This window comes from Malaclemys terrapin, chromosome 16, assembly GCF_027887155.1.
Source record: "Malaclemys terrapin pileata isolate rMalTer1 chromosome 16, rMalTer1.hap1, whole genome shotgun sequence".
Classification (NCBI taxonomy): Eukaryota; Metazoa; Chordata; order Testudines; family Emydidae; genus Malaclemys; species Malaclemys terrapin.
The window spans coordinates 26,273,777-26,301,002 of NC_071520.1; the positions used below are offsets into that span (position 1 = coordinate 26,273,777).

The 27,226-nt window shown below is 44.3% G+C and overlaps 1 protein-coding gene across 2 annotated transcripts; it reads left to right on the forward strand.

The window, feature by feature from the left end:
* Positions 1–88: 88 nt before the first annotated feature.
* Positions 89–25,907, forward strand: LOC128824977 (P2X purinoceptor 7-like). 2 transcript variants are annotated; one of them, XM_054006997.1, is made up of 13 exons: positions 89–264; positions 2,696–2,828; positions 3,383–3,454; positions 5,456–5,528; positions 7,851–7,947; positions 10,830–10,910; positions 11,961–12,090; positions 14,201–14,331; positions 19,847–19,940; positions 21,061–21,126; positions 21,222–21,335; positions 22,508–22,606; positions 23,778–25,907. In XM_054006997.1, the coding sequence occupies exons 1-13, from the start codon at positions 140–142 to the stop codon at positions 24,267–24,269; spliced, it is 1,707 nt and encodes a 568-aa protein (XP_053862972.1). In that variant the 5' UTR covers positions 89–139; the 3' UTR covers positions 24,270–25,907. The 2 variants fall into 2 exon arrangements, with proteins under 2 accessions (XP_053862972.1, XP_053862973.1); XM_054006998.1 differs by having other exon boundaries at positions 24,134–24,249.
* The last annotated feature ends 1,319 nt before the right edge of the window (positions 25,908–27,226 follow it).

A 27,226-nucleotide genomic window follows, 5' to 3' on the forward strand; every position in this document is an offset into this window, starting at 1 on the left:
TCCATGCTAGTAATGCAAACGGTTTTCTTGCTGTGCCTTTAAGTGGTGTGGCCTGCCTAAGGGAGTTGTGGGGGTGGAAGTAGACAGAATCAAGTGGCTACAGTTCTCGAGAGCGTAGATTCCAAAGGAAGTGATAACAATGGGTGCATTTTGCAGTTTGAAGAATTTGTGTGAATATGAAACTTCTAAAGTTGTCCGTTTTCAGAGCGTTTCCTATGGGAGTTTGAAATGGACCTTCCATATGGTTGTCTTCCTGTATGTTTGGTAAGTTAAAAGTGACTAGATGAGCAACTGTGTTTCTTATGTGGGTGATTGTCTGCATGCTTAGGACTCAGCCTTCAACAAGTACAGAGAACTTTTTCACTCTGTGCTAGAGGACCAACATAAATCAGTTGTTTAGCTGTTTTTTAAAGGCTGGTCAGTATTGTATGGTAACAGGAGGGATACTACAGAGTGGCTGTTTAGAACAGGGAGTTGGCTGCCGGAAGTGTGGTCCTGCATATTCCTCTCTCATCCTCTGAGTAAAAAGTGCCTGAATGTAGTTTCTTTCCCAACAGTGCTGTCTGGTTTCATTTGCAGTCAGTAGAGTTATCTGAGATTTACACTCATGTAACTGAAATCAGAACCTGGCCTTGAGAGTCCAGGCTAGATCTGCTATTCAAATTGCACAAAGGGTCACCCAGACCGTCAAATCTTAGAAACAGGGTTTCATGACTATTAAGTGCATAGGTCTGGATCATAAAGGGCAGATGTTTTCCTGTTTGCCTCAGACCTGGGGCTGCTTTCAGCAATAATATTTGCTGACCAATGTCTTTAGTTATTCATAAAATATGTTTAATTATTACAGAAGGGTGCTGTTACACATTGAGCAGCTGATACCAATTTCATTGGCAATAAACTTGTAAGAAGTTCTATTGCCTAATTAAGGCACCTTTTCCAAATTGTTGCTGAGAGCTGTTTTCTCACACAGCCAGACTTCAGCAGCATGACTGTCCCAAATCCCTCTTCTCAAGAGGGGGAAAGATAGACTGTAGAAAACACCTCACAGGCAGATTAGGAGTGATTTTCAAACTGACAATTGGTTTAGTCAGTCACTTCACACTTTCACATTTTAGACAGTTTTTCACCCCTGAAATTTTTATTTGTTAACTGAAATAGGGCTGACTCAGTCAACTAAATCACAGACTTGTCTGTGAAAGGAAATCCTTTTGATATGACATTATTTCGTGTGGAAAGGGTCTTCAGTTTCATGAGTTTGACCCATCACATTTGCACACCTCATGCTGCAGAAGTAATGGATGCCAGTGACTCTTAAAAGGTCATTGTCAACTTAAAAAAAAAAATATTGTAAACAAACATATTTCCTTCCTTATGTTGTTGGTAAGCATTAGATTATTAAGAGAGTGAAAATGTTCAGGCCTACGTTTTCCAAACCGGTTAGTGATTTTGGGTGTTTAACCTGAAACTCCTGAAAGGGCTTGATTTTCAAAGGGCAGAGGGCTCAGCGCTTTCTAGAAGTCAGGCCCCTTTAATGTTCTTTATTTAGGGACCCAAAATTGAGACATCCAAAATCATTAAGCACTTTTTAAACTCTTGTTCTAGAATCCAGTTTAGGAGGCACTATTTATGCCCTTTGTTTACTTTTTCCATTTCTCTCAGCTTGGACAGTGAAAATACATCAAGGGTAAAAGTTTGAAAAGCACCTAAATGACTTAGGAGTCTGTCTCATTGAAAGTCAATGGAACTTAGACTCCAAAGTCACTTAGGCATTTTTTAAAATGTTACCCCAAGACAGTAGAGACACTTTCAGGTCGTTAGTGCTGCAGTTTTTGGGTGCCAGAGACTGCAGAGGTGAGGTGAGTGGCTATTTCTTTCTTTCCAAACAACTACACCTCTACCTCGATATAACGCTGTCCTTGGGAGCCAAAAAATCTTACCGCGTTACAGGTGAAACCGTGTTGTATTGAACTTGCTTTGATCCACCGGAGTGCGCAGCCCCACCCACCCGGAGCACTGCTTTACTGCGTTATATCCAAATTCATCTTATATCGGGTCGTGTTATATCGAGGTAGTGGTGTATTTAGCTGGAGTGTGATAGCTTTATATTGGCCTTAGGTTTTATAAAAACTTGTTTTTACACCATGCAAATATTAGGCCAAGTTTAAGTTGGCGGTGACCCTTTCAGAATAACAGTAGCATACGGAAAGCCTGATTTTACTTTAAAGAGAAGCCTTTCAGATTGACCTTTTAACACATGAAGATGACAGTAAGCAATTTGAAGAGACTTGTAAGCTGTGATTGGTACTGCTTTTAATGGGTCCTTTGTCATGTGCCCTTTGCACAAGAGGGAATGCAAAGGGAGCTGTTTCAAGCCCCTTTGAAATTAGTGGGGAACTTTGCCATTGATTTCAGTGGGGCCAGGATTTCACCCTAATAGTCCACAACTACACTATACAATGTCTCTTACATACATCAGTGCAATCCCATCAGAGTCAATGGGATTGCGGTGGTATCACTGAGGGAGATGTTGGCCTAACAAATGCATTCAACGCATGATAAGATCCCAAATTCCTTGAACAAATTTAATATGGCTTTTAATTTACAGTACACTTTTTCTAATAATGATGCCAAGAAATGACTGTCATTTCAACCCATTTCAGTGGGTTCATTTGTGCTTTCCATTTTGTTTGGTTAGTTATGTGCTTGTCACCGACAAACGGTATCAGAAAAAGGACTCTGTGATCAGCTCAGTTCATACTAAAGTGAAAGGAGTCGTTCAGACTGACTCAAGAATCTGGGACACAGCCGAATACACTATTCCCATGCAGGTGAGTCTCAGTTTAAGGTCAGCGCAGCATCCGACTTCCATTGATCAGTGCTGGTGCTTTGCTGGCACGTGTCTGTGTCCTACTGCACAGTGATTTTAACATATCAACGAGATGCAGTTGTATTTGTGAGCGTGAATTAAGAAGGTTGTAAATTAGAAGCAGTAACTTTTAAACATGGAAAAAATATTTAAAAATGTCTTTTATGGGATTTTAAGAAACTTGATGTTTCTACCACAAGTAAATTTTGATTTTAGTAAAAGAATATGTAGGAAAAAATTCAGTCCTGGTGTAATTCCACTGAAGTTAATAGAATTATTCCTGATTTACACTAGCATCACTGAGATCCAAATATGGATCCTTCACCAGCTTTACAGTGGAAGAATTTTATTGAGTTCAATGGAGTTACTCCTGATTTACGCTGGTATGAGTGAGATTAGAACCAGGCCCATGTGTCTTTAGTGATGTCCTTCCCGATTAACATAGGGGTGACTGAGATCAGAATGTGGCACATAGTATTTTATTGAGACTTACTGTTTTCTTTTCTCTCTGTATAGGGAATAGACTCTTTTTTCGTGATAACCAACATAATTATGACAGAAAACCAGTTTCAAAGTGTTTGCCCTGAGGTAACTGCATTTTGTAAGTGATTTCCCACCTGCATAACGTAGCATTCTTTGGCAGAAGTAATCCGTAGCAGCCGCAAATATTAATTAGTGGCTCATGACTATGGCAATTTTGCACAAGTGAACATTGCTTTGTCTTCCTCTGCTTCTTTATTTCGTTCAGCAACATGCAACAACTAGTCTAGTTACACTCCTTTTTTCCCCTCTGCTCTTTTGCTTTTCTCAGTGAATCAACTGGCATTGGTGTGATGTACCACACCAAAGACCCTGCAGCTAAACGTGCGCCTGGGTGTCACTCTCCCCATGCATTTGTACCTCTTGTTCAACACAGTTGGATTCACTGCTGGTATAAAGTGCAACTAGGAGGACCAGCGGGGTTAGAGAATTGTTGCCAGCTTCTCTGCAGTAATCTGCTGTGCTGTAATTCTAAGCCTGATCATGGTTGGGTCTTTTTCTTTTATCTGTGGTCAAAATTTGTAGCCACTTGCAGTTCTCCTATGCATTCATTCATATAGTTATTAGACGAGACCTGAGTTCGCAGCAATGAGTTGACTGTCATTGGCTACAGCGTGTACATGCTCTTAACAAACAAGGAACTAAACAATCCACTGTCAGACTGGCTTGGTGAGACTCAGTGTTCGCCCAACGGAAAAGGATACAGATGATAGGGAAAGAAATGTTACTGCAAACTAAGGAAAGTTAAAAAATCAAAAGCTACCAGAGGCTCTTTACCTCATCTGTTCTGTTTTACAGTTTTGATGTATAAAACAAACATAGTAGTTAGTTAATCAATAAGGACCAAATTTGTATGGACAGAGACCTGAGGCACAGAGACACAAAAATGCATGCAGATTTAATCACTTTCATCACAACATAGAGACCACACTTGTCTTTGCAAATCAAGTATTTGCACATGCAACTGGGTATTTAGCTAGGCAGTTGTGATCATTGGGTATGAAAATGTGGGCACACAAATGCATGCACATTTTTGAATGTGCAAGCTGGCCTCAACTATTAAATTATTTTTTTTAAAACAAGCATACATAAAACCAGGGCTTTGGAGCGGAGTGCAGAGCTGGAGCGCGGAGCTGCAGGTTTTTGCCTGGAGCTGGAGTGGAGCCGGAGCACAGCTCCAAAGCCCTGCATAAAATACATATCAATCTACTCTTGATGAGTGTGAAACAGACAGAAGTAAATTCCATGCCACTGATAGACATAGCAATATCTTACCGTACATGTCCAAGCTTGTTCAAAGATTGTATTCTATTCTCTGTCTGTACCCTAAATCACTGATGCCAAAGCATCAGAGTGATACCAGAGAGAGAGAGAGAGAGAGAGAGATGGATGATAAAAACCAGTCTATTTGCTATTTGTGCATTGAGGGGGATTCGATGAGGAGAACTCAGGAAACCTGCTTATGTTCTGCAGGTCTATATGGAACAGGACCATGAATATTTTCTTGAATTCTTTTGTGGCTGCAACTTGAATCCCTCAGAAGCCTTTGGTTTGATACTCAGTTTTTAAAAATATTTGATATGTAAAGTAATTAAATTGATTAATCAAAATTCTCCCGTCATTGCCAATAGGATTGCAGCTGAGGAAGTGGCATGGGTGTAACCTAAACTGAATTTGATGCATTGTCCCAGAAACTCAGGGCGCTTAGGAACAACTTCCTTGCATTTCCTATATCATTGGTGTGTTTTTTTTTTAAATCAGATTCACTGGACAAATCAATCCATGAGCTAACTCCAGTGAAGCCAAGAGATTACACTTGAGATGAATTTGTCCCATTCAGTCTTTGCTTGTACTGACCTTCTCAAAAACTGAGGTCACATTAAGCACCACGCTGAGTGAATGGGTTACAGAAGAGGGCTGCACTTCCTCTGTTCTGCCTCTCGCTCTGTGATTTCCTCTTACTGTTTGCCATTTCTGTGCAGAACATTTTACAATAGCAATAGAGAGGTAGATATTTTTAATGGTCTTTTATATTCATGTCTTTTTCAGTATCCCATTGCCAAAGCTGTCTGCTCTTCAGATGTGAGCTGTGAAAAAGGACACATGAACCCCCAGAGTAATGGTACATGGATTCCACGTTCAGATTTTAAAACTCATAGCAGGTGGTGAAATGCAACTGTCTTTTAGTTAATAATTATTAGATGGTTAAAGAAATTATGAGGTACCTGTCTTGGAGAATTTGCAACTGTAGAGCCAAATTCTGCTCTGAGATATACTGGTGCAACACCCACTGGCAATTGTGTATGCAGATCTATCTGACTAGGGAGATGAACTTCCAAGCACAGTGGGTGGTGAGGAGGGAGGCATAAAGACAAGAGTGGGAGATGGAAACAAAAGGAGCAGCAAGGAGAATGACATGAAATTTGTATTCACTCACCTGGATTTTTTCCACCCTGTGGAGAATTTTAACAAATAGGTGGGAATGGGCGGGGGGGGGGGGTCACAGAAAGGGTGGATGGGGTGTGGGATGCAAATCAGATACCACAGTACTCAAATCAGATACCACAGTACATATTGAGCCCACTCCTGCAGTGCTTTCTGTCACATTGCAGTCAGTGACAGTTCAGCATGTAGATTGTTCAAGATTGTAACGATGCTGATTCTGGTGGGACACTTCTAAGAGTGTCAATTCAGGACAAATTGCTTAGAGCAGAGCAGTTACAGCCCAAAGCTGGAGTTCCTTTACTATTAAGGCACCAAACCAGCCCAACAGAGAGGACTTTGGTTTTACTCCACTGGCTAACCATACGTCACACAAGCAATTCCCTTAGACACTTCAGTTTCCCAGTATCACTCATTATGGGGATGAATGGTTATGAAAACCAATACCCCAGTAAAAGAGAAAGGTTCTCCCAATCCCAAAGGATCGAGCCCCAGACCCAGGTCAATCCACAAATCAGATCTTACCCACAAATCATGCTGTTGCCAATCCTTTAGAATCTAAAATCTAAAGGTTTATTCATAAAAGGAAAAGGATATAGATGAGAGCTAGATTTGGTTAACTGGAATCAATTACATACAGTAATGGCAAAGTTCTTGGTTCAGGCTTGTAGCAGTGATAGAACAAACTGCAGGTTCAAATCAAGTCTCTGGAGTACATCCACAGCTGGGATGGGTCATTCAGTCCTTTGTTCGGAGCTTTGTTTTGTAGCCAAGTTCCTCCAGAGGCAAGAAGCAGGATTGAAGACAAAATGAAGGAGTTTTCAGGACCTTTTATATACTCTGCTCTGTGGAAGATCACAGCAGCAAGATGGAGCCTGGAGTCACATGGGCAAACCACATGTCCCTGCATGACTCAGTTCTTTACAGGTGGCAGCCATTGCTCACATGCTATCTTGACAGGTTTCAGAGTAGCAGCCATGTTAGTCTGTATCCGCAAAAAGAAGAACAGGAGTACTTGTGGCACCTTAGAGACTAACAGATTTTGTACTTGTGGCACCTTAGAGACTAACAGATTTAGTCTCTAAGGTGCCACAAGTACTCCTGTTCTTCTTTATGCTATCTTGAACATCCCCAGGAAGACTTCTTATGTGTATTGGAGTCTTCCAAGGTCTGTTGTCAGTTAAGTGTTTCTTGATTGGGCACTTAACTTGCAAATTCCTTTCTCAAGAAGCTGACCAAATGCTTTACTAAGGCTATTTAGAACCAAAATACAAGTACATAGCCAATATTCATAACTTCAGCTACAAAAATGATACACGCATACAGCTAGCATAATCATAATCAGCAAATCATAACCTTTCCATAGACACCTCACACAACAACCTTTGTACAATATTTGCTGCAAATATATAACAGTGGTTGCAACAAGGATCTATACTGTTACACTTCATATTAATAACGTCACAAAGATCAAGCTCTATTTAAGGCTATGTTGTCTTTGATACCCTCAGAAAGGTTAATTAGTTCTAAAAATTTGTCCTACCTTCTAGGACACTGATAGCTAATAGGAGTTGTCTCTGATGGCGTAATAGTTAGCTTGTGTTTCATTGGCTGAGTGACAACTTGCTGACAGTGCTGTGGGGTGAAGTTCTTGCTCTAATTTGCTCATATTGTTGAATTAAGCCCTACAAACTCTCTTAAATATTGTTACTCCGGCACAACTATGGAGAAAATCCTTCACCCACATCCAATGTGCAGTATTGACAGGGGCAAGGGGAGGAGTTAAGCACTGTGCTTGTGTAGTGGAAGCATGGATCTGATAACCCCTCCTACAGCTACTTCAGCCCACAAAGAGGTGCGAAAATCAAAACCTTGACTCTGAGTTTAAAGTCTCTGTCCTACCTGTGTGTAGAGACCCACCAATACTTTGAGACTGTGTTATCCAAAGGACTCAGTCAAACCGTGTGTGAGCTCAGTAATAGCAAACTTTTCTTCTGTTCAGGAATTCAGACAGGAAGATGTGTGAAGTATAATGCAACAATTAAAACCTGTGAAGTCTCTGCCTGGTGCCCTGTGGAATCAATGAAAGGTGCCCCAGTGTAAGTAAAAGTGTTCACATTTTTATGTAATCAATAAGGGCCGGATCCTGCAAGACAATAGGATCTGACAGTGCTCAGCACCTGGCAGAGGGCCCTTGGTACCTTTGTTTGTAAAACATTTGTTTCCAACCCAACTTTTATTATTATTGACTCTTATTTTTATAAATTAAGTACCATCAATTTGCTTGTAGCGGCTTCTCTTTCTCTCTGATCTTGTGGTGAAGTAATAAATCCAAGCTTGTGACATCAGTCTGTTGCCATGAGAACAATTCTAGATGTCACAAATTTGTCATGGATTCACTACAGGCATTTTGATAATTAATGAGGATGCAAGGAAAAATGTGGCAAACCAGATAAGTCTCATGGGAAACATTTGCCAATTCTGACTGTGGATCAATCCAAGGGAAGTCGTGAAAGGCCTAGTGCTGGTAACATGTACAATTGGACTGAACTAAGCTCTATAAAATATACTGGAGTAGACTATAACACCTAGTAGCTCTCTTCCACATCTAATTTGTATTATCCCATGATTGTAAAGTGTTCTGTGATGTAAGGGTTCCACTTTAACATGTAGTTACTCGTTTGTATCAGGCAAAAAATGTAAATATGGTTATAATAAAACATTTGATTTCATTCACATGTGCAATGCAAAAGTATTCTCCATTTAAAGCCCCAGGATATAATATTGCTTCTACTAAATCCTGATATGTAGCAGCTTTTGAACTATGTCTCTTGTACTAAACTAGCCCTTGCTGCTTAGAAAAGATGTACAGGGCAAATTCTCTGCTAGAATAAATTGGTGCAGCTCCTTTGACTTAAATGGAGCCGTGCCACTACACTAGCTGTGTATTTAGCCCATGATATGGTTTTGCTTTCTTCTCCCCTCACTACCACTGCCTGTGGTTTGGTAGGCTTACCCACAGAGACTAGGCTAGTGTTTAATAGTCCACCTGCTGAACTGATGTGTCCACACCACAAAACCCAGCAGTCCAATGAATATTGATTTGCCCACTTGTTGGCAGTTCCAGCAGAGATACCAAGGACTAAATAGGCCAGGGAAACTAAACTAAAACTAAACATATCCCAAGGGGTAGGCCCTCCAGGTTGTGAGGCAGGCACAGGGGAAGCTGCCAGTGCTGTCTTTGCTCCATTGATAGAGGATCCCACGATTGGCTTAACTCTTCTCTCCTTGAAGTCAGTGGTAAAAGTCTCATTGGGGGCTGAGGCCTGAGCCCTTTTGAAAATCCCACTTTAGGGCTCCAACCCCGCATGCTGCTGAGTACTCTCAATTCCTATTGGCATCAATGGAAGTCAAGGCTGGGTAACACCTTGCAAGGTTGAGTCCCAAATTCACATAAAAAATCAAGAGATTTCTTGTGACGGTCATGCAGGGCAGCTTAATGAACACCCAAGTTGTTAAACCTCTTGGTTTTGTTTCAGTGTAACTGCAGTGAATATTTAATATTTTCAAACGTTGCACTGCGCAAGTTGGTAGCTGCACACAGCAGGAAAGAGATTTTGCCTTTATTTACCTTGCACAATTGGCAGAGCGTCCATATTGTTGTCCAATTTTCCTCTAATGTATCAGCGATTGGTCAGTGCCAGGAGACCAAAACTGATGAACCAATATTCGGAGCCAGGATGGCAAATCACATGTATGAGAATTCTTCACAAAATCCACTGGCAAGAGTTCATGGCAGTCACTAAATGGGTAATATGAGTGTTTCTCTGCAACTTGAATGAATAAGCGAAACAACCTGTATGGAAATCTGTAGCCTGGTGCCTTCAAATATCGACTTCTGGCAGAACAATGCTGGTTCTCAGCTATACCCGCAATTGGCTTTTCTGTGCAAGTTCTGTGCATTATAAAGAGCACTTCCCTTCCCTTCCCTTCCCTTTTGTGATGGTTGAAACTGAACAAAACTGTAAACTTCTTGTCAAGACACTTCCCTTTCTTTTGTTTTGATTGGTCTCCAGCTCTGTGCAATGCCAGGCAAAGTAACCTGGATAAACTTACCTAAGGACAAATGTTTACAGCACCCTCATAGAAGAGGTCTGGAGAGATTCCCAGGTGTCTGTCCTGAAAGCATAAGCAGTTTAAATTTTTTTGATTAATCTGTTTTTAGTTTGTTAAAGTTCAACATACCTTATTCATTTCTTGACCATTATAAACTGAAGACTGGTTAGAAATTCTAATTGTTCAGATGATGTCCCAAAATGTTTAAGTTTGGGTTGCAGCCAACACCTGCTTTTTCAATTTCCTTAGGAGACATGCTGAAACGTCTGTCATTGACATTGTGTCTCAGCTTGCTGAAGTATTTCCTGTCCTTGCAGGTCTTTGGCTCAGAGACTCTGCTGCTAATACAATGATGTACTAAGGAGAATGCTCCGAAGTACTGTCCTTTGGATGGGTCGCTGCTTCAGGGACCATAGGTGAAAATCAAAGCTCTCCTGGCCCATTTTGAAAAGAGAATGGGAGAAGCCAGTGTCTTGGCTGACATCCTCTCTCAATAAGTTATTTTTCAAAGCTAATTTTGTGCTGGTGCCAGGTTGACAATGCTGGAAGTTGAATTCCTCTATTTTTCCACCAAACAGGGATGACCTGGGTAGTAGCAGAGCAAGCTTTCTTCACATGGTCCAATCTAAAAGACAGTCCCTGCCCCCAGAGAACTGACAATTTAAGTTTATAAGTAAAACCAAGAAAGCTATGTATTCTATTCTCAACCCCCTGAGCCATCTAACTCATTATTCTCAGTATCATGTTCTCCTACTGACAATTTCCCAGGTAATAGCAAAATAGTGTAGCATTAATTGATGTATTTAACTAAAGGAAGATAGTTGGTTTAATAGCTTTCATTGTACTTGATATGTTCCTCTTTTAGGCCTGCCGTTCTGAAGAGCGCTGAAAACTTCACAGTGCTAATAAAGAACAATATCCACTTCCCAAAATTTAATCACACTGCGTAAGTGCAAACATTCATCCATCTCCTCTTAAAGAGCAGTTCTACTCCAAAAATGAATGTGTAAATAAAGCACCTTCAGTCTGCAGCTTCTCTGTGTATTTAGGGCTGTATCTGCTACGCTGAGTGACAAAAATCAGGTTTGATTGCTCTTTATTCTTAACCTTGCAGGACCCAATACAGCTATAGGACAGTGAGATGGACTCTATTCCTTCTCAGGCATTAGTAACAAAATTACTAAATTCTAATTGGCTACACCAGGGTAAAACCACTGAAGGCATAGGATAATATAAGTGTCACTGAGGGCATAATTTGAAGAGAATTGGGTTGCACAGGTGTCACTGAGGGAATAATTTGATCTGCAAAGCCTTTGTTACTGGTGATGATGCCCAAGAACTAAAGGACCCAGCTTGACACTCAGACCCCACGTGGAATTTGCAGAGCTGGTAGTTACAAAGTCCCCCCATATTCTACTAGTAAACTCAACACATTTGATCATAGGTGCTGACTTCTACTGGCACTAGTGGGTGCTCGACCCCTCTCTGCCCCTGGCCCCGCCCCGACTCCACCCCTGTCCTGCCCTCTCCCACCCCTATTCCAATCCCTTCCCCAAAGTCCCTGCCCCCTCCCTGCCCCTATTCCAATTCCTTCCCCAAATCCCTGCCCCGGCCTCGCCTCTTCCCTGCCTCCTCCCCTGAGCGTGCCACGTTCCCGCCCCTCCCCCCTCCCTCCCGGAGCTTGCTACAGCTGTTTGGTGGCAGCAAGTGCTGGGAGGCAGGCGGAGGAGCGGGGACATGGCACACTCAGGGGAGGAGGCAGAGGAGGTGGTGAGGTGGGGCAGGGCGGCGAGCTTGGTTGCCGGTGGGTGCAGAGCACCCACTAATTTTTCCCCGTGGGTGCTCCAGCCCCGGAGTACCCCCGGAGTCGGTGCCTGTGCATTTGATACAGGTTCAGGGAGGAGCAAGGAGCAGGAAGCCCCTCAATAGCATGTGTAGATGCTTTTTAGGGAAGAGCTCACACTTATGTTTTCAAATAACTTGTGGTTCTTTGCAGAAGAAACTTTTCACCAAAATTGAATATTTCGTGCACATTCAACAAGATAACTGCACCAGCCTGCCCAATTTTCCAGCTGGGAGATATTCTCCGAACAACAGGAGAAAATTTTTCAGAAATGGCAATTCAGGTCTGTGGCATGATTTCTGTCTTCCATTCCAAACACCTCCATAGTATTTCTTGTTCATTTTAATTGTTAAACGTTGCAAACAATGGAATTGTTCCAGTTTTAAGGGCTGATCCTGGGAGGTACAGGGCACCCTCAACTCTGCAAAGTTTAATGAGAATTGAGGGTGCACAACATCTTCTAGGATTGGGCCCATATTGATTTAATACACGTTGGATTTTGTTGTCAGTAGTTAAACAGTCTTCTCAGGCCAGTCAACTCTTCCTCTCCTCAGGATTCTGTTAAAGGGCACCTTGAGCCATGTATTCGGGGGAAAGATTCCCCCCACCTCCGCAAATGTTAGGCTGGCACAAGAATTCTTCTGACAACCTTGCTCTGTCTACACTGGGGGTTAGGTTGGGTTAATGACATCTCTCAGGGGTATGGATTTTTCACACTCCTGAGAGAGAGAACCATGGCGATGTAACTTTTCAGTGTAGACCAGCTTTGAGGGTCTGTCTTCGCTGCTGTGAGAGGTGTGACTGCAGCATAGACATAGAAATACCTGTGCTAGCTTTGATCCACCTAGCCCAAATAACAATAGCAGTGAAGTCCTGGCAGCACAAGGCTAGCCACTCAAGCACATACCCAGGCTCCCATTGTGTAGCCCGGGTTGCTGCAGCTTCACTGTTGTGGTTAGTCAAACTAGCTAGATCAAAGCTAGCTTGGGTGTATCTACAGTCCCACCTCTCATTGCAGTGTGGATGTACCCTAAAACCATGTCTACACTATAAATTTTTGCTGCCGCAAGTTATGTCGGCATACAGCCGGTGCAGTTAGTATGTGCGCATGCAAAAAACATTCTGTGCACATTAAAAGCAAGTAAATAAATTAATGGAACAGAAGTTAACAAGAGGAAGGAACATTCATGTCTATTTTCACTAAACTTATAGCTAGCATGCCTCTCACAGGTCAGTATACATGGGCCCTGGTGTGGAGTGGTAGGGGTAAGGATGCAGCCCCTGATGCCATGTGGAATGTTGACGGAGGTTTAGGGAGCTGCTGTAATTGAGTTCTCCACGCTGTGCAAAGGGAGGTGAGCCTGTGGTTGGTGACGCTGTAGGTCCACAAGAGTCTGCAGCATCTGTGTTTGCTGCTGGAGAAACCCCATTACGTCCTGGTGCATCTTCCTCTCCTTTTCCTGCTGGGAGTCCTTGGCCTTTCTCCCATCCACTCTGCATTAATCAACATCAATTATACATCTATATATCAGGCTACAATTGTCACCAGAGTGGTCAGTGTCAGGCTTTGTGGGACAACTGCTGGAGGACTGTTAGGGTCAGTTGACATAGTGTCTACACCTGTACTGCATTGACCTCAGTACATCTACCATGACTCATCACCACTCTGGGAAGTGGTGTTACTGTGTTGCCATAACGGGTCACTTTACATCTGAGAGAGACAAATTTAAGTGTAGACATGTGCGCAACTCGGTCAATGAAAGGCGCCTTACGTCGACCTAACTTTGTAGTGTAGACCAGGCTTCTGCTTCACAACGCCTCTGTAAGATTGATAATTACAGATGGGTGAAATGGAGATACAGAAATATGAAGTGATTTGCTCAGAGCCAGAAACCAAACCCAGCTCTTCTGAGGTCCCGGTCCGGTCTGAGGTCCCGGTCCATCAAAGCTACAACATTCAGCTCTGATCCCAGATCCCCTGCAAAATTAACGGGAGTTTGCGTTTGGGATTTTAGTTTGAGCCCATCTTTAGTTTAATTGAATGAAATGGCAATCAGAAAGTGGCAATGAAGTTGGAATTTTTGTTGGTAGGATGAGAAATTGGCCAAAAAATAAGAGATGCCTTAAGAATCTGAATGAATTCTAGCTTGTAGCTAGTTTGATCTGTGCAGTTAATTAAGTCACTTAGAAGGAAGTCTTTGCTAGAGGTAGAAATACATCTTAAGTATAAGTGTATTTATAGGTGTGATCCTGCCATTGGGCCACATTCAAATCTCCTCTGATTTCAATGGGAGTTTGGTGCACAGCAATTTCAGAACCAGGCCTGGCACGGTCTTATTTTTTTGTCGTGCTGCTGAATGCATTTAAAGTGTGTTTTCCCTTTCTGTGTCAAGGGCGGAATCATGGGCATTGAGATTAACTGGGATTGTAACCTGGACAAATGGTTCCGCCGCTGCAGTCCAAAGTACAGTTTTCGTCGCCTTGATGACAAAACGACGACTGAATACCCTGGTTACAACTTCAGGTAAAAGATATTTTTAAAATCATACATAGAAAAGCAGTGTATTGTCTGTGTTGCTTGAGTGATATGGATGTGCAGGTGGAATCAGGTAGGTGGAAACCGAGGGGTTTGTAGCTAGAGTGCTGGAGCCCTGGCTATTATTCTTGACTATGCCACAGGTTTCTGCTGTGATCTTTCTTTTTTATAATAGCCAATGTTGTACTGATGAACCTAACTTGCATGCACAGTTACTACAGTTGCCTGTGCATTATCAGTCGGACTTGTCAGTCACACACACAAGCAACCACTCATGCATGCAACTGGTCATTTGTGCTTGCATTTACCGAGGCTATGTGCATAGTTCTAGTGAATGTATGTGCAACTTAAGATCCGAATCCTGCAAGCTGTTCCATGCAAATGTTTCCGCATGGAGCTCCATTGAGTGAGGCTATGTATAGCACAGGAGTCTGCCTGCCTGCCTGAAACAGCTCATATGATCGGGGACCTAGCTGTGCACACACTGTTCTGAGCCTGACTCCTAAAATCCCTTCTCTTTCCCCCGGGGATGTAGTCTTCCTTGATTTGACTTGTGTGTGACTTTTATTACGTTGTGGGTTTGAATGAGTTACCATCGTGCTTAGGAGCCCTGGCCATGGGCCAGCACCCCGTTGTGCTGGGCACTGTACAAACAGCGGTGGGGAGGGATAGCTCAGTGGTTTGAGCATTGGCCTGCTAAACCCAGGGTTGTGAGTTCAGTCCTTGAGGGGGCCATTTAGGGATCTGGGGCAAAAATCTGTCTGAGGATTGGTCCTGCTTTGAGCAGGGGGTTGGACTAGATGATCTCCTGAGGTCTCTTCCAACCCTGGTATTCTATGATTCTATGAACACAGAACAAAAAGAGCTTACAATCTAAGATAAAAGGCAACAAGTGGATACTGCCAGACAGACAGGCGGGAGACCACAAGGAAACCATGAAACAGTGCGGATCAGCATGGTGGGCAAGTGGTTTCAGTGTGATGGAATGCTAAAAGTGTCTTATAACATTCAATCACTAGATGGTACAGAGTGTAACATACCGTACCTGAGCAGGTAACAGCCATACCTGGCAGTGCATTAAAATATCTTAAAGAGAATATGTCTTGTGTATTGCTCTCCATGATGGGCCCTCTGTGGCCAGTCCAGATCTAGGACTGAAGCCTAGTAGCTGCTTTCCAACCTGCTGTGTGCAAGGAAGACATGACATGACATGAGTAAATGACACCAGCGCCCTAAGTGTTGTCAATATTTTTGTGGACATCACAGAAGGGTTTTGAAGGAGGACAGCAAGTTTGCTTTGTGAATGTTTATATTTGTTATCAAATGAATGGGCAGTGCACCTCGGCAGGAGGGCACTTTATAAAGAACATTATTTGACTATATAAAAACACAGATCTGTAGCGAGATCGTTTTGCTACAGTTCAGCACAGTTAGCTCTGCTCAAGGGAAGCCCAGCCCTGGCATTGTGGAAGTGTGGCCAATCAGGGCTTAAGAAACATAGAATGGCATGCCTGTTTGGGGAAGTCTACACATTGCCAGCTCATGTGATGACTGGCTAGTACTACTGCTGTTCATCAGTTGCTTCCATGAACATTGAAAATCCCCTACCCAACCCCCACCACTTTCTCAAAGAATAAAAACAAAGGAAGAAGAGCATTTGTGTGCAGCAGTTTAACATCAACAATGTGTAATTTAAAATTACAAAGCAGGGAAGTGAAGATTAATGGGCAGTGAGTCCTTGGATTGGTTAGATCCTAACAGCAAATTGTCCCGACAAGTCTGACAAGACTAATTAAAACAAGAAGAAAAAGAAACCCTGCACAAAATCCACTTCTTTTCGGAGCATGCTGTTTTTTCCAAGCACCTTTACAATTTTGAAGGAAAAAGCTCCATTGTTCTTCTGAGAATAACTCAGCCCAGGATTAATTTTTTCCTGGTGAAGGGGCTGAATTCTGCTCTCAATTACACTGGTGTAAATCGGGAGTAATTCCACTGACTCCACTGGAACTCCTCTAGATTTGCACTGGCATAATAAGGGAGACCAGAGTCTGCTCCACAAGGACTCTTTTCCTGTGCACATGTCAGGAGAGCTTTTTCTGTAAAGATTCATGCTGCAAAACTCTTGCACATGTGAGTAAGATTTACTTATAAAGTGTAGCTGCATTGACTTCAGTATGACTACTCGGGTGAGTAAGGGTTGCAGGATTGGGCCCTGCCCTCAACTGATTGTGACTGAATCAAACTAATTTTATATGTGGTAGAATGTCACATGGCAATGTGCAAAACAAAGCATATTAAATATCTTGTGCATTCCTGGGTAGGTCTGGGGAGCAATAGATCCTTGTAGAATGTCCAGAGAGCCTTTGTTACAGGAGAGTGAAGCTACGTAAGGGTAATCCTAGGGCCAGGGGGAATACATTTCAGGGACCTTTTTATCATCTGAGTGAGGATAAAGTTCTGGAAGTCAAGTTATTGTCCAAGGCCCTGACCATGCAAACTGGTCTGTGTGGGTGAACATCAGCGCCTGTGTGCAGCTCCGTTGACTTCAGCTGAGTTTCAAAGGTAGTTTTGCCATAGACTGAAAAGGCATCAGGATTAGGCTATAAATGCGAAGCACCAGTTGAGGTGCAATGGGCCACTGCACAGCAGGTCATCAAAGACGCTCTTAATATATCAAATCAGAGCACGAAGCTGCTGCAAAGGAGAAAGTTTCTGTGACATCCTCAGCAAATGTAAAGTGACTTCTCCTCCTGGGGATAGAAAACCCGTGTGTGGGGAATACTATCTGGTCCTGAATCCATAGGTAAAACCTGAAAATAGAACGTCACAGAGCTGCAGGCATCAACGCAGGCTCAGCCAAGCGCTGGCCAGGAAAACATGCCTCAGCTAGAGATCACAGAAACACTGAACACAAGATAAAAGAGTGTTTCGTGTCTGTGCAGCCGGGAAAAGCAGAACCTATGACACTGTGCGTTGCTGAGTGACTCACTCACTGCCTTAAGAACAGATCTCGGCAAAGGGGAAGTTTAATGAACACAAGACATGGAATGCAGATTAAAAGCACTTCAGAGTTCTGCAGAACTGAGATGGGAGGAAGCTGCGCTGCAGCAGGTGGGAGTGAGTGAAAACTGGCTGATGGCTGATTTGCTGGTATCAAGGCGATGACAGAGACACTCACTGCCTGCCATGTACAGCTTTAGGAAACATTGTCTTTTTGGGTCCTACCCCAAATAGGAGCAGGTGCTCTCGACTCCCACTGACTGCAGGAAGTGGGTGGCACTCAGCACCTTGTGGGAGCGGGCCCAGCAGTTGCAGGCAGTCCTGAGATTTCTGACGAGAAACTGCTGTGCTGGGTAAAATGCTCCTCGAAGTGTGGTGCTTGAATGCTCAGGAGCATTGGGCCAAATCCACTGCTCCTGCCTCAGTTTTTGTTCAGGCCTTAAACTTGCCCTGACAGCCATTTGCCTGACTAAGGATTGTGTAAAAACTGAGCCCAGGGGCCAGTTGCCTCCCTCTGAGGGAAGACCCATGGGAGGGGCTAAGGGAAGAAATTTGCACCGGATTCCTCCCATGAACAGACCATGGGGCCCACACATCGATTCGAGGGCATTAGCAGGAGGCCAGGGGCACCTGTGCAAAGTCCCTTTGCCTCTGTGTCCACCTAGCAGCCCTGTGTCCCCCTCACCCCAACTCTCTGGCACTGGGGCTCTACTGGAGCCATGCTGACAAGGCTTCCGTAGCCAGCAGCTGCCCTTGGGTCCTGCCTTTCAAGGGGGATCCCCCACGTAAAGTGGGAAGCAGGAATGACAGGAAGATAATACATGCTGGGTAGGGTTGTACTACTTCTCTCTCAGGAACTCCTCCTGCCTCAGGTGGCTGTTCTTGCTTGGATCCACAGGGTCTAGGGTGAAGGGGAAACAATGCTGCTCAGCTGTCCTGCTGTGTCCTTGGCAGCATAGCACTGCAGTGCAGCATGAGTCACAGAGCAGAGTCTCCTGATTGGATACGTACAAGGAATTGAGGGAAGCATACTGCAGAGTTCAGCGACTCCCTGGCTTTGGTGCCAAATCCAGCCAGACCCTCACCTCCGCAGTGAACCCACAGAGGGGCTTCTATGAGATTGGGCACCAAACCATGGAGACAGCCCCCCTGCCCCTCTTTTTGCTATCTGTTTTCGGGTTCCAGTGAGTTTGCCTCCTCTCGGGTAGAATATGTCCCCTGGAGAGCAGTTCCAAACTGGATTGTTGGGTCATTCAGTGGTTCTGGCAGACGTGGCTCCGGATACTGATGAGGGCAAGATTAATTGAAACCCGGGAAGGAGGGAAAACTGTATTTCCCTCGATGCTTTCATGCCATCTGTGAGATGAGCAATTAGAGAACAGGGGACTGAGCTGATGACCTGGCATTTGGGGCCATTTCCCATTGAGCACCACCTGTTTTTACCAGAGATTTTGGTTACTACACAGGAGACGAACCACTAAATAAAATCGGCATCCGCAGTGACATTGCGACCTTGAATTACTTTCTCTCCACAGAGCTGACACCTGTTTACCCCACTAAAAAAATTACAGTCGGAATTACTAGGCTAAATGAATCCAAAGAGAACACACATTAGAAAATACTGAAGTAAACTGATCAAGAACAGGACAGTGCTTTCAGCAAGAGCCCGGAGCACTGGCATAAGTGATACGAATGTTAGTATTGGAGTTAAGATTTTAATGTCATTGAACATTTCTCAGTAAGTCTCTCAGCATAGGGTGGGAGCGTTCTCCTTGTTCTATGTTCACAGTGTCCCTGTTTGCTGATCCTTATGCTGGTGTAATCAGTGGAATTTCTCATGGTAATTGACTTTGGGGATGAGGAGAAGGAGTGTTATGTAGTGAGTAGAATAAGGGGCCGGGTTTCAGGAGTTGTGGGGTCAGCTTTCTCACTTCTGCGATTGAGGTGGTGTGTGACCCTGTCCCAGGCAGCTACATGAGTTATAAAGCTGCCCTTTATCCCTGCAGCTAATACTCTCATAGATGCTTTGGAACAGAGCAGCAGAAAGTGACTATAAAAACCAGTGGAAGAAAGGGACCCCAAGAGCTCAGAGTAAGTGCAGACAACACATCGGTAAAAGCACTGGTGCCTGGGAGACACTAGTGTTCCCACCATTGCCAGCTGCTAAAATCTTCCTGGGTTTTTCTTTCTGCTTTTCCTGTAGGTGACTGCCTCTCTAGAGCTGCTAAAAGTAACCCTTTGATTCAGGACAGCAGATCCCTTCCTGGGCATTGCTCTGATTTTTCTAAGCTGGGTGAAATGCTGTTCATCAAAGTGACCCACAATCTGTGGCAGCACTCCTTGGTCCTGGGAGAGGAAGAGCTTTGAATTCTTGACTGAGGGTACAATACTAAACAGGCAGACAGGGGAGGAGGCAGTAGAACCAAAACCCCATTTTATTCTCTAGCCCAGAGGCATTGAATTCCCCTGACATGATGCATGGATCCTTGTTTGGTTTTGACAGATTCGCAAAGTACTACAAACGGCCAAATGGGCAGGAGGAGCGGACGCTGATCAAAGCCTATGGGATACGATTCGATATCCTCGTCTTCGGCACAGTAAGGGCAACCCTGTTTTCTCATCACTGCTGCCAACCTGTCTGCTTCCAAAAAGAAATGAGAATTTCTGGCCCTTCAGCAAAAATAACTCCAATAATAACAACAGTGTAGCCCTTCCGGGAGGCAGCACTGCCTAGTGATTACAGCATAGGACCGTGGCAGGGATCTGGTTACAATCTTGGTCCTGACAGTGATTTTCTGTGTGACCTTGGACAAGTCTCTTCCACTCTTTGTGGCTCAGTTCCCCTGTCTGTAAAACAGAGGCCGTGCTTGGTGCCTACGGCAGGGTGGGGCTTGTGACACTTGCTGTTCGTAACATGCACTGAGGTCACTGGAGGGGAGGTGCTGTAGAAGGGCATGGTTTTATGGTTACGTACTGTCCCCGGTAGACAGTGTTTGACATCTACAAAGCACTACGGAAATGAAGGGCCTGATTTTGCCAGTGGGGTCCGAGTGGGAGGGGAGGATCCTGGGCACTTCGCAGGATCGAGTCTTATCAAATGAATCTTCAAACAAATGGCAGGACTTGGCCTTGCCATGCTGTGGGATCAGAGATCAAGGCTTGGTCCCTCATTCACGGCCTGGCAGGTACCACTCTCAGCTCCGAGGATGAGGGAGGAGGGGGATAATGCCCTGGGGCCCTTGTTAGGGTGGAACGATGTACCCGGAAGGGAGTGCTGCTTCTTTCCAGCTGTTGGAGGTGGAGGGGAAGGACGCTGCTGCTGAAGGGAGAGAATAGGGGAAGTGGGAGCCTTTGTGCCATTGCTTAATATTGTACAGATGAGGACTTGCTCCCTGTCTCTGGTTCCCCTTCCAGCTGGGAAGGGAACCTTGGGGAAAGCGACTGGCTCTGATTGGAAGAAGACAAGGGATCCTTCCAGCAGGAGATAGCACGGCTAAAAGGGAACCCTTCGTTCCCAGCTGGGTGCAGCAAAACTACCCTTTAATTTAAACACATTCCACCTGGTTAGGTGTTTTAAGTCGGATCATGTCAGAAGAGCTAGAAATCTTGCACATGACAGCAATTTGGCTGGGCCTGATCATGCAGCAATTGTTGCCATTCTGCAAACTGCAGGAAATTATCTGAATTCTCAAATGACGCTCTTCTGCTTTGCCTCAGGCTGGACGGTTTAACATCTTTGAGCTGCTGGTGTACATTGGGTCTGTGCTGTCCTACTTTGGCTTGGTAAGAGATTTATTTCCTGTACTGATGGAGCTGCTTCGGGAGACGCAGTCTCATTAAGAAAATGGAATCACTGCTCACTTTTGTTTTGCATGCAGGCTCAGTTCGTTATTGATTTTCTTATTACTTCATATACTTATCCCTGCTGCAAAACATCCATCAAGGAATATTACTTCAGGAAGAAGTGCGAGTCTGCTCTGGGGCCAAAATGGGTAAGGGATGCAATTAGCTGCTTAAGTGGTAGGAAAATCCAGTGTATCGGGCCCTTCATTGTGTCCTTCGTCAGCTCTCTGTGGATTTGTTCCCAATACACCGCTGGTCTGAGTTCTCCTGTCCCCAGTGCGCACCTTGCAGGAATGGGTTGCATGCTGGGGAGTGGTGTGAGTGCAGAAGCGGATCTTAGCACTGCAGGATTCCTTGCAGCTACACAGAAAAGTGGCCAATGAGTCCCTATAGTTATGGGTCCACACTTCCTCCCCCAGCCAGCCATTACCCAAAATCCTTCAGGCAGGGGGCCTCTGGGAAACACAACAGAGCTGTGCTCTGCAGTGCATGGAAGCTGTGGACCCAAGGCCTGAGCCCTTTGAATGCTGCTCCTCTGCACAGGTCTACTACAGCCAGGACCTGTGACAGGTTTCACCCTTTAGAGAGCAGTGGAAAGATGCTGTAGAGCAGTGGTTCTCAACCTATTTACCATTGTGGGCCACTTATGCAGGTCTCTATGTGTTATGTAGGCCACGTGCACACAATATATATGCACTACCTGTATGGGCCTGAGGATGTCACATGGGCTGCAGCTGCGTAAGGATTGGGTCACGGGTTGAGAGAGAGGCATTCCTCAGAGCTTCTCCCCCTCCCCCCCCCCCTTAACGGTTGAGGGCATTTGCATGAAAATAGTTTTGTTTCTCTCAAGTCCATCAGCTCCAGTCCACATTCAGCTCCAGAGTCTCCTTCTCTCTAGAAATTCATGCTGCACACATCACTGTGGCATGCTGAGCAGCTGAACTTCTAGGCTGGGATTTCAAAGGAGTCCAAAGGAGTTAGGTGTCCAAATCTCAGCTCACAAGCTTATCTCTAAAGCCTTGTATAATCCATCTCCCTCCTACAACTCCAACCTCCTCTCTTCCTGCTCCCTGGGCTAACACCCGACTGTTCCCTTTGTCTCCCTCACCTGCTCCCAATGCCCGGCCTTCCTCCAGGCTGCCCCCTATGTCAGGAACAGCCTCCCAATGAACATGCACCTTCAGAGAGACTTTTATCTGAATAAGGAATGCAGGATCTGGGCCCTGAGGACCCTAGTTATGGGTCAAATCAATACAGTGTAAATCCTGAGTATTCTAAATAAATACTCCAGCTGAGAATGCTAATGCCTTTTGTTGCACAGACCCTGATGTACGTGTCATATGTTGATGACCCGCACATTATTCTGGTAGACAAACAGTTGAGCACAAGTCTGCAGAACATTAAAGGCGAGATTGTTCAGGTAAGTTCAAGCATTTACTGTTATGACTTTTTGTGGATTGATTTCCTGAGTGACTTGATTTTGTTCTCCCTAAGTTTCTAGCTAGGTTTTGGAAGGGCCACGCTTGTGATCCTGGGAAACGCCTGAAGTTGACTGTGTTGGGAACTCGAGACTGTTTTTTCTAGAGTAAAACTAAAAGATCTCATTACCGCCCAGTGGGTGTCCTTAGACCTGAGTGAAACAACTTGGGGTACATCTACATTGCAATAACAAACCCATAGCACAGAGTCTCAGAGCCTGGGTCAATTGCCTCGGGCTTGTGGGGATAAAATAGAAGTGTTGACTTTGAGGCTCAGGCTGGAGCCCAGGTTTTGAGACTCTCCCCCCTTGAGGGGTTTCAGAGCTTGGACTCCAGCCTGAACGTCTACACAGCAGTTTTTAGCCCCACAGCCTGAGTCCTGTGAGCCTGAATCAGCTGACCCGAACCAGCCGCAGCCATGCCATAGATCTTTTATTGCAGTGTTGACATACACATGGTAGTTCTCAGCCCAGCTCCCATTGGAATGGGTGTTCCCATCACAGAAAGACAACCATTATAATTGGCACTCATTGGGTCCCTGCTTGTCTGTCTCTGGAGACAAACCAAAGACCATGAAATTGACTTGCCCATCCAGTGCTAAAGAGACATAATACAAGGATTAAGGAACATGGGCAGGAAAGTATGGGGGAATCTTCTATTACAATTGCCTGTGCTGTGACTGCTATGTGGAAAAAGGACTCCTGTCACCCACCGTGTCTCTCTATTATCCTGGGACTGACACAGCTACAACTACACTGCATAGAATCCTCTCACTAATACAGTCGATCACGGGGTATAAACTTACAAAACAGATTTAAAAGAATATTCTGATCCTGTCCCATATAGAGTGGGAATGAACCAACAGCTCCCTGAGTTTGTTCTGCATTAGGATTCAAAGCCAGTAACCATTTGTTTTTCTGATCTGCCTCTTTACTGTTGTATTATATGGTCCTGCTGCATTAAATGTGAAGCTTGAGCAATTAGAATCAAATCAGGGAATACAGAGGGATTCTCTAATGATAGATAGGTACAGATGTAGACACAGAGCAAAGTAAATGCTACATTTTCTCGTTTTCACCCTGACTCCTCTGATTATGTGTTTGGGAATTTTAGTTGCCGAGAGACAATGGGGCTTTTACTGACACGACCAAGCTCGCAGCACAATGTTCCAGCCGGGTCCCTGTCTTAGCAAAAGCCCATGAGATGCAACCCCTTAAAAGCGAAGGGCAAACTTCTCCATCCCACAACCGCCCTTCTTGGTGCTGCTGTGGGAAATGCCACCAAACACAGGCTTTCCGGGAGCAGCTCTGCTGCCGAAGAAAAGAAGGGTCATGCATTACAACCTCGGCTTTGTTCGAGCAGCTCGTTCTTTCCAGATCAGCACTGGAGTTTATCCTGCTTTACAAAGAGCCCTTGTTGGACTTGAATTCTGAGACCCTCAATAACCAGCTTCGTCACTGTGCTTACAGACAGTATATTCACTGGCGTTTTGGCTCTGCTGAGGTGGAGAGCAGTGCCCTGATACCAAGTTGCTGCAGGTGGAAGATCAGAGAAACGTATCCCAGTGAGGACGGCAAGTATACTGGTTTAGAGAGGAAGAATTAACCTTTATTAAGTCTCTATTATATAGCTCCAGAACCATAATGCAGCTTATTTTTCACAGTTAAACCCCTTCATTTATCTCCGGAGACCTTTTTAAAAGAAAAGCATGTGACTTCTCAGAATCCACCGCCGTATGACTGAATTCCGTATTCTGTGTTGTTAATGAGGCAGTATTAGCTAATGATTAGTGCAGGAGGCTGGGAGTCAGGAGTCTTGGGTTCTGTTCCTCACTCCACCGCTGACTCTCTCTGTGACCTCGGACAGGGCACATAGCCCGTAGCTTTCAAATCTTGCCCCAGTTTTTGCATGCCCAGTATTGGACACCTTGTCCCTGATGTTCAGAGGTGCTGAGTACTCAACATTCCAGCTGAAAACTAGACTGCACCAACAGCTACGTCAAGGTGAGAACCCAAACATTCAGGGAACCAAAAGTAGAGGACATTTGAAAACTTGACCCTTAACTTCTTGGTGTCTCAGTTTCTCCATCTGTCAAATGGGAATAATACCTACCTACCTTAGTAAAAAGGCTTTTTAGCCTTGGATGAAAGATGCTTTAGAACTGCAGAGTATTCTTGTTTGCTCAGGCTCGGTCCTGCAAATCGTTATTCATGTGAGTTGTCTGTAGTCACACAAGCAGTCCTAAGGTCCGGAGAACGGTCTTGCAGGATTGAGCCCTTTGAGGTGTATTTCATGGACAAAGTCGTGCACACACGGTGTGGCATTTCAGATTCTTTCAGCTTTGTGGTTGATCAAATCTGTTACCAGCGGAAACCAGCTCACTTTGGTAACACAGGAAAAGCATTTGTAACCATACAGTTATTATGTAGATAGTGCCCCTTTAAGCATAAACTCAGGGATTGAAATGGACAACTTTTTTACTGCCTTTCTACCTTCTGTTCAGAAGCCTTGGATCAAATTCTGCTGTCATTTACTCCGATGCTCATTCATGATGTCATCGGGATGGTATCTGTGTAACTGAGAGCAGACTTTAGCCTCATGTTTGCTCTAAGTTCATGTAGGGCTACATACGTCCAGGGTGCTCAGTTATCTTCCCAGTGAGTTGCATAGCAGTATGCAGTCTCAGGGCACTATATATGGCCCCGAGACTGCAAAGAAATGATGGATTAACTTGTGCATTGATTCCTATTTTTTTCTTGTGCTTTGACTCAAACTCACTAGCTATTTTTGTAGCAATGCGGCAAGAAGGATATTAAGTAGTATATACTGGGCCAATTTCAGCTCTGCATTATTGTAAATCTGCGCAACTCCATAGTTTGTGGTTTTAATTTTGTACATATTTTTAAAACCGGTGTCTGGAAAAATATTCCAGCTCTAGTTGCATTTCCAATGGCAGTGTCTATTAATTGCACTGACATTCATGCGGCAGCATCTCATTGCAGCGATGGCTTGGGATTGTGTTATTTTTGTAATGTTGGCACTGATACATTTCTGCACTAATATATATTGGTTAGCACTCTTTCTTTGCTTTTGGAAATACTGATGTCAGAACATGGAGTGTTTGTTTAGGACTGTCTTTTTAAGGACCTGTTAAATACAGTCTTATGCTCGTTCTGCAACCCTTTTTATCTTGCGGTCAGTTTTGACTGAGTTTTTCCATTAATAAATACAATGTTTAATCAATCCATAGCAGAGTGGAAGACTCTCTTTTAGTGATTTTGCAGTAGCATATACATTAAATCCCCAGCCAATCCCCTTCCCCTCTCTAATGCTTTGTTGGACTATTATGAAAATCTTTATTATTGCTACCCATATTTCGAAAACCCCATCGCCATAGTATCTGGGCAGCCAAGTGTCAGAGCTCTGTGTTGCTGTCCTTAGCAAATCGTGGCCACTTTTAAAGCTCATAGAATCATAGAAGATTAGGGGTGGAAGAGACCTCAGGAGGTCATCTAGTCCTCATAGCTTGGTATCACACTGCAGTTCAATTGTTTGGAACATCTGATCAATTTTGTAGGAGAGAAAAAATACAGTAAAGGATTTGATCTAAGGGAAGAGATAAATGGTGAGCCTAAGACATCTAGGGCCCAGCTCTGCCCTCACTGTAAATGGGAGCGGAATTGGGGCCTTGCTAGATACATGTAACTACTGGGCCAGATTCTGCTCCCAGCAACCCTCTGACTTCAGTGTGCTGGCATAGGGTAGCTGTAGGGTGAATCTGACCCAGTGGGGGGTGGGGCGGGGCGGGCGTTGGGGTGTGTGAGTATACCAGAGGCCGTTACGTCTTGGCTGTTTAAAATTCCATCAGCAGCAGCTGAAAACTGAAGACACCACTCCATTAATCTTCTGGCCTGATTTTCTACAGTCACCTCCTCCCCCACTTACTCTTAAACCTTTGATACTGCCCTGGTCATCTGACCCTAGTGTGCAGTGGGGTCCCCTTTGCCTTCATTGCAAGCTTCCCTTTTGCATCTGTTTTCATGCTTGTGGTTGCTAAACACCCTGGGGGCTTCTAGTTGAGTCTTTTCTTGGGGTAGGAGGTGGCCATAACATGATACAAATTCCTCAGAAAAATTACCTGCACTAAAACACTGGTAGTACTCCCACCATCTGCCTAGCACAAGGGGAGGGCTAGTCCTGATGAGATTTAAAACACTGGTAGTACTCCCACCATCTGCCTAGCACAAGGGGAGGGCTAGTCCTGATGAGATATTTGGGTTTAATAATAATAATAATAATAATAATAATTAGAAATTAAGGTCGTATCCACCATATTGTGCAGGGTAGGCTCTATGGCTGACGGGACGATGATATCAAAGTCATCGCACAAGTGAAACCCAATTCAATTGAAAAGGAAATGATTTTTGTTGAGACGGATGAGAACTCTGTTTTTGTTTGTTAATACAGCTACTTAACTCAAATGCTTGGGATTAAAGTTGTCTGTGTTAAATCAGTGTTGCCAACTTTCGTCATTCTGACGTCAGTCTCACCGTATTCAGTGT

Coding starts and splice junctions, on each gene's coding strand:
- LOC128824977 (XM_054006997.1), top strand. CDS start 140: ATGGGTGCATTTTGCAGTTTGAAGAATTTGTGTGAATATGAAACTTCT. Junction 2,829..3,382: donor AATACACTATTCCCATGCAG/GTGAGTCTCAGT, acceptor CTCTCTGTATAG/GGAATAGACTCTTTTTTCGT. Junction 10,911..11,960: donor CCAAAATTTAATCACACTGC/GTAAGTGCAAAC, acceptor GGTTCTTTGCAG/AAGAAACTTTTCACCAAAAT.